Raw genomic sequence first — 7,175 nt, forward strand, 5'->3', positions numbered from 1 at the left:
TGTTCCAGAGAGAACAGTTCCACAAGGAGAGCACATGTTTTTCATGATACTTCTATGTTGTGATGTTAACAAGAAGTAACATACTAGGTAGAACACATTTGGCATAGTGCACACAGGTTCCTGATAGGTTGGGGGATGAACTCAAGGAATCTGAATATTGCATGACTTCTGCCCTGCTGACGTAGCATTTAATGCCTTTTTTACATAAATTGACAGGTTGAACCAAATACAGATATATCACAGAAAAAAATAAAAGGTAAGAACCCTACATTTAAAAAAGTATAATAATTGTGAAGCAAATTATGTGGAGAATGTCTTGCAATTACAAGCCATGTAAACTATGGAAAAGCTCTTCTTGAGTGAGGGCTGTAATTTTATAATGCCGTTTAAGTTTAAGCAAATGCAGACTGGCTAGAGGCCACAGAGTCTATAAACTCTATTGATTTACTAAAATATTTTGCTTTTCCACTGGTCTATGTCTACTGGGGAATGTCCCAACTACACACACCACCAGAAAACCATTATCATAAAACAGGTACAGTAGAAGATAAGCTAGCGTGCACTAGTAACAGGCGTACTAACATTAGAGTTAAATTCTATAAGCATGGGCTTGTGACCACCGAGTGAGCATGAAAAATTACAACAGGGTACTTGAGGTCCTCTTCCTCTCACTGTTCTGTTTTCACTAAAGAAAAAATTGCTTTCATTTGGACTGTCAGGCTTCAAACACATTGAAGCCTATAGGCCCATTGGCCCTCTTTGCCACGTAAAGCCGACTCATTTACTACTCTATCGATGCTAACATCCTCCAGGCCATTTTGACCTCGACCATTGTAACATGTTTGTAAACAAGGTCATCTGTCTCCTTGTCACTGGCCAAAAGTCTATGAGCCCTGAGTCAACTCTTATGACTAAAATCTTAATCTGCACTTTGTTAAGGTGGATCGAACATGACTACTGAACACCGCATACTTTACAACACAACAAATAGACAAAATTGATGGAACTGATGGAAAATACCCTTCTGGTGGTCTTTGACATAAAGACGTGGCCTGGGCAAAGATAATCACATACTTTGCATCGTTCATTTTACAGCTCTTTTAGGTCTTACTCCTGTACGTATTGATTTCAACTTTGCATTCACCAAGTAGTCTCCCAGGTGTTTTGGCCTTTGAAAAGCCAGCATCAAAAGTTCCTTAATTTCCTAGCATTTTGCAGAGCAGTGAATGAGAGACTGAAGTTCTTGAAGTATACCCCCAATATTTGGTAGGCTTGGATGGTAAAATACCATTGGTACACTGTCCTTTTTTTCCTTTTTGGAGATGTGGGTTCAGTGCCCCTTCCATTGTTACCAATCTCACTTTCTGAATTTGTTGTTGCACAAAGACTCTATCGTACCCCCTCACCACCAGAAAATTGCTTAGATTCCTGGCTCTATTTTCAACTGCCTGCGTTGTGGAGCAGATGCGACTAAGTCGCATATCCCGAGCATAAGGGATACTTTCCTTGCATTTTCTCGGATGGCATGACATGCAATACAAGTACTGGTGTTTGTCTGTCTGTTTCACATACAAATCTGTTTCAATTTTACCTTTTACCTGGACATCCAATTAATTAATCCATTGACTCCTGTGCTGGCCGTAACCAGCTGTGATGACCCTTGGCCTTTCTTCCACTTCTGACGTCATCACCTTTGACCAAAATTGGCATCATCTATGCTCAACTTCTGCAGGAGGAAAAGATCTTTCCAATGATACCCAAATCAGAGTGATTGGCCCAATGGAGCCTGAGATATGCACAAAAATGCTAAAAAAGTTGAGTGAAAAACTCAGAGCAAAATATCCTGCCACCACACGTGGCTACTCCATGGCAAAAATTGCCCGTCTCGATGATGCTTTCTCAGAATGTTTTAAACTGGAAGTAAGCCCAGTAGAGGGTCAATCACTGCAGCAAAAAGAAAATAAAAGGAGAAAAAGGAAAGGCAAAAAAAAAATAAGAAATCAAAAAACCTTAAGAGGTAGGTCACTTTCTCAGCCAAAAAATCTCAAAATTTTGATTTCTGCGCATGCTTAAGCAAAAATGTTGTAAAACATGATGCTAGTGGAAAGAAAGGCATGCTGTCATGTTGCAAATGCCTTTTTGAGTAGATTGGAGCTAATTTGGCCCATATCCAGCCTGAAAATCTCCAAAATGTCCAAAAAATGCATTTTTGGCTAAAAGCTCCAGGAGTCAACAGGTTAATATGTTGAGACTCAGCTCTTTCTAGAAGCTCTTCAGTTCTGACATGATCTTGCCATTTAACACAGAGTATTCTTCATAGGCAGTCAAATGCTTTGTTGTCTCCTTCATTCATCTTCCAGGTTTCACATTGTTATAGCAAGACTGTTAGTGCTAGTGTTTTATATAATCATAACTTCATTCTTTTTTAGATGTTACTGGACCTCAAGATCTTCTTAAGATGAATAAATGCACTTCTGGCTCTCAGGATTCTATTCTTTAGATCTTTCATGCCTCCTTCCTTACAGACCGTTGAACCCAAGTGTTTTGGGTCTTGAGAAGAGGCAAAATTGTTGATCTCCTAGGCTCAATTTCTGCTGCTCTCTTCAATCTGGTCTCATACCTCCCTGAGAAGAGATGGTTGGACATGTGAACTGCCAAGCATGTCACGTCATGTAAATAGGCCATTTCTGAATTACCTTGTGCCTCTGTTTCAAAATGAGTTCTCATGCAAGACCTTTCCTATGAAAATGAGTTTGATTTGTGTGGAAAATGAACCTCTGAGCAGAACACATTTTCATATGAATGGTTTCACACATAGACTCGTTTTGACACAGAGGCAAAGGGTAACTCGGAAATGGCCCAGTCATCTTGGTTTGTTAATTGAGTTTTCTTTGGCTCATTTAAAAATTTAATTTTGTCTGGCATCTCTGGTGTCCGTGTATGCATCAATTTTACTGAGAGTTTTATCTCTTGAGCTCTATGTTTAGGTTTTTCCCTCTCTTTGTCAAGTTTTCAGCCTGGATATAAGCCAAATTAGCTCCAGTCTACTCAAAAGGGCATTTGCAATAAGACAGCATGCCTTTCTTTCCACTAGCATTTCATTTTATGACATTTTTGCTCAAGCATGTGCAGAAATCAAAATTTCCAGATTTTGGAGGAGAAAGTGACCTATGTCTTTAGGCTTTTCGCTCTTTTTCCCTTTCATTTTTCTCCTTTTCTTATCTTTTCCCTCCAGTGGTTGACCTTCTTCTAGGCTTGTTTTCAGTTCAAGAATTTCCCAGAAAGTATCAGTGAGACAGAATTCTTACCATAGAGTAGCAAAGTGTAGCTGAGGGAAATTTTGCCACAAGTTTTTCTCTCAAATTTCTAAGCATTTTTGGTCATACTTCAGGCTCAATTTATTGACCCAGTCACTGGGTACCGAGTCTGGGTATCATTGGAAAGATCGTTTCCTCCTGCATAACTTGAGTATAAGTGGTGCTAATTTTGGTCAAAGGTGATGATGTCAGAAGGGGAACAAAACCCAACGTTCACCTCACAGCTTGTTATTGCCAGCACAGGCATCAATGTATGGTTGCCAGATTGTTGCAATATTTATTATGTGTCATATTTGTGTTCAGTAAACTCATTTTACATTCATTGATTCATATTTTTGTTTACTAAAACTTGTTTTATATTCAGTGATTTTTAGTGGAGCTCTGGCAGCCCTCCGAAGTGCTGCCAAGCGGAGCCCCATACTCATATAAGAAAGAAAAGGAAACCCATGAATTCAATTTCTTTTGACACATTCCATTGAGGAGCTAAGAAATCATTCAAAATACAAACATATAAATTGAGGAATTGAATTTCTTATGGTTTTCATGGCTATCGGTATTGCTCGTGGGCGCTTATGCATGCCAGCAATGACGACAATGGAGTTGCGCAAGATGGCGGCCATACTCCAGCTAACTGGTTGAGAGACATTCAGCCTTGGTTTATAGTGTCCTTCCATGTTATTGGACATCCATGTTATGGTAGTATCTGCTGACCAGTATCATGTAACCATATTGCAGACTCAAGTTTAGAGCTCATCAAGGTCACATGTTTTTTTGAAGTTGACCGCTGACCAAGTGCTTGATTGGATCGTGCGCTCTAGTCAGGTTAACTTATTGTAAACAGGGACAGGTTGTTCAGAAGCCGGTTAATGCTAACCCAGGATTAAAAGTTTACCGAAGTATAAATTTTTCTTGCATACAAGAATGTATATGTTATGAATACATAAGTATACTTTTTTCACTGCTTTCGTTTTGTGTATTTTGAAGTTATTCGAACTCAAAACAGAGGGCCAAACAACATACAGAAAACCTCACCGCAAAGTTACAAAACTCAAATCTAAATTCACGGTTATTGTGGGTTAACTTAATAGGGCTTTGAACAACCCAGCCCAGGAGCCCCACTTTTAGGCATGGCTAAATCTATATATTATTTTATTCAGTCAACTGATGTTATTTTCAATGCTTCGTAGTTAATATTGAACACTATTTTTGTTTTGTAAAAATATCTTTACCTCAATTCCCAAGTCATTTTATTATGCACACTCTTTAAATATTTTATTATACTTGACGTGAAATTTTCTCATTCAGTGATTTCTGCTGTTTTATTGGTCAGCGGATCAACAAAGTTACATTAAAAAACATGCATGGCAGCATTCTTGGAGGTTATGTGGGAGGACATACTTTCTTGATAACCTGTTGATGGAGACAGAAATTCAAGATGATAAATCTGATTTAGGGTTGCACAAAGCAACGCTACTTCTTAACAGACTTGAAATGGCGGTAATTGTCTTGCATGCAATAGTTGATATGGAACTGGATTTAGACAGGAATGTTGGTCAAGTTTTAGTTCAGCTGTGTAGTTTGCTTACAGATGTTTAACAATTATTCGCCAAAGGTGAAGTGAACATTGGTGAATATTCACCAATGTTCACTGAACCTGAGGCGAATAATTGTTTTAGTGTAATTTTCAGAGGTGAATATCAAGGACTACAAAATAACGGACTGAAACATAAAAACACTGACTCAATTGTTCGTGTGCATACACGCATGCAGCCGTAGTTTTAATAATAAGCTTACATGTACATCGATTGTCAATCAATATATCTAATTACTAATCGAGTTTGACAGTGAAACAAATGAGCGAAACATTACGAAAAATAAATTCACCAGTACCTTTGTTTCATCGTTGTTGACTTCATTTACAGTTGTCATCATAGCCTAAGAATGAGTAGCTTTAGTTTGAAGAAAATAAATTTCAGTTAATCAATCTGACCTGCTGACAATCGACGCAACCACTACGTTTACCATTGCTAAAAGCCCTGAAGACAAGTTCTTGAAAAGTTTTGGTCCAAGGGCGACAGCAGTCATTTTGAAAATTCTCCACCCTTTCAAATATCCTGGACTTGGAGTGATGTCTTTCGAATAAATGAAAACTTCATTCAGCAATTGTCTGCCTTGTTTTTGCCAAGGTGGCAAAGATGGTGAGCTTAGTGACCAAGCTCTAGCAGGGTGAATATATACCTCTTACTAACCGAGTTCAAGGGCTGTACTGTAAGTCACGGACTGAGTTTTTCCCCCATCAATTTATGGCCTAAGCGCATGGGCCATAAATCGAAGGGGTAAAAAACGAGGATCCATAACTTACAGTACAGACCAAGGAAACGAGGTTAGTAAGATATTTATTATATCTCTACCGGGTGTCTGATGGGTTTGGGAACGATTTCTATTCACACAGAATGGCTTCAAATTTCTGACGCACCTCGAAAGCTAAACTAGTCAATTTGAAATCGTCAATAGTTTCTAATACACAATTTCAGAAGTAAAAGGAAGTTTTAAACTTTTACCTGTTAAAAATTTTAAGAAAACTTGGCGATAAATCACAAAACATTTTGGCAACGAAAACAGCTTTAAATTTTCGCGGGCTGTACAGTAGATTACGGCCCGCTAAATTGACCAATCACAGTGCGCGTACTAACTGAGAGATATAATAAAGTGTCATATGATGAGCTTTTTGCCAATCAGAATGTCCACTTCTTATATTCACCTATGCAAATTATACTAAATACCAATACTGGGGAGGAAAAGTAAGCCAAATGAGATCAAGGACTGTAAGTTTACGAGATTTTGCCTTCTCACAAAGTCTCGCATTTACCATTCGCTACCCCTTTATTAAAACTGAAGTTTATGCAGAGGACCTTGCTTATAATACAGTTCAAATTTCAGGGAACCCCCTTTACCCTCTTAAGTACATACTTGAGTACTTCTATTTGAAGGAGAGAAAGGCATCTACAACAAGTGGATAATCATACTCAGTAGTGCATTTTTTTAGTTACAATCTGTGTGTATTGTTACCTTTGAATAACTTCATATATATCCCAATTGGGCAAATCCAACACAGAAGACATTCTTGCTACTTTATCAAGATCCCCTGTTACCAAATACTCATAACCTGCTGGGCTCATGTAAGAAAAAGACACATCATGATGAACAATCATGTACCTCATCATTTTTCCAGCCAATGCAAAAATGTCAGATTGGATGGCTGATGTATTGTACATGGGAACACATCTGTCGGTCGACCCTTCAAACAAGGATGCTTCCTTAGAAATCAAAGGAGACCTATGGTCAAACTTGTGGACTAACTGATCTAGAGATGAAACTTGTTGATGAACTTGCAATTATTGGTTTATTTTTAAAGACTGTTAAAACAAGCGGGGTTCATACCACGCAAGGTCGCACTTATCTCAGAAAGCGTAGGCTTTTTTCATTGGCTTTCATGGCACACATATTACAGAATAGCTAGGGTGGCAAAATTGCAGCTGAACATGGAGTGGTAAAGGTTGAGGGTTCTTGGGTCACACAGGACACTCCTGCCAAAAAAAATCATAGACTACTCCCCCCCCCCCCCCCCCCACTCACCCACACACACACACCCAGATCTTGATGTTGATGTTTGTCTGCCTGCTGGGAAAATTTGCATGTTTTCAAGTCGTACGAGCTTACGGGCCTTTTTCATTGCATTTCACTCAACACTGTAGGTAAGGTTTCTTATGAGACAGCACTTCTTTTCCAATGTGGAACTGCTTGTCTCTATATATATTTCACGTAAAATATATCAAAATAAGTAGCCATTTTCAGTGT

General features: G+C 38.6%; 1 protein-coding gene across 4 annotated transcripts in view; it reads left to right on the forward strand.

Annotated features, from left to right (window-relative positions):
• LOC110060524 (zinc finger protein 830-like) overlaps positions 1-7,175 on the forward strand; it is a 103,355-nt gene that overhangs the window by 24,332 nt on the left and 71,848 nt on the right. For 2 of the 4 annotated variants that reach the window (XM_020767312.2, XM_089284941.1), the window contains 2 exons: positions 217-256; positions 515-535. In XM_020767312.2, coding sequence (XP_020622971.2) covers positions 217-256; positions 515-535 — 61 coding nt within the window. The remainder of the gene's footprint in view (positions 1-216; positions 257-514; positions 536-7,175) is intronic. The other 2 variants (XM_089284940.1, XM_089284942.1) reach the window with 1 other exon arrangement.

The sequence above is a fragment of the Orbicella faveolata genome, unplaced genomic scaffold, assembly GCF_042242905.1.
Source record: "Orbicella faveolata isolate gen_17 unplaced genomic scaffold, um_ofav_v1 contig_13, whole genome shotgun sequence".
NCBI lineage: Eukaryota > Metazoa > Cnidaria > Anthozoa > Scleractinia > Merulinidae > Orbicella > Orbicella faveolata.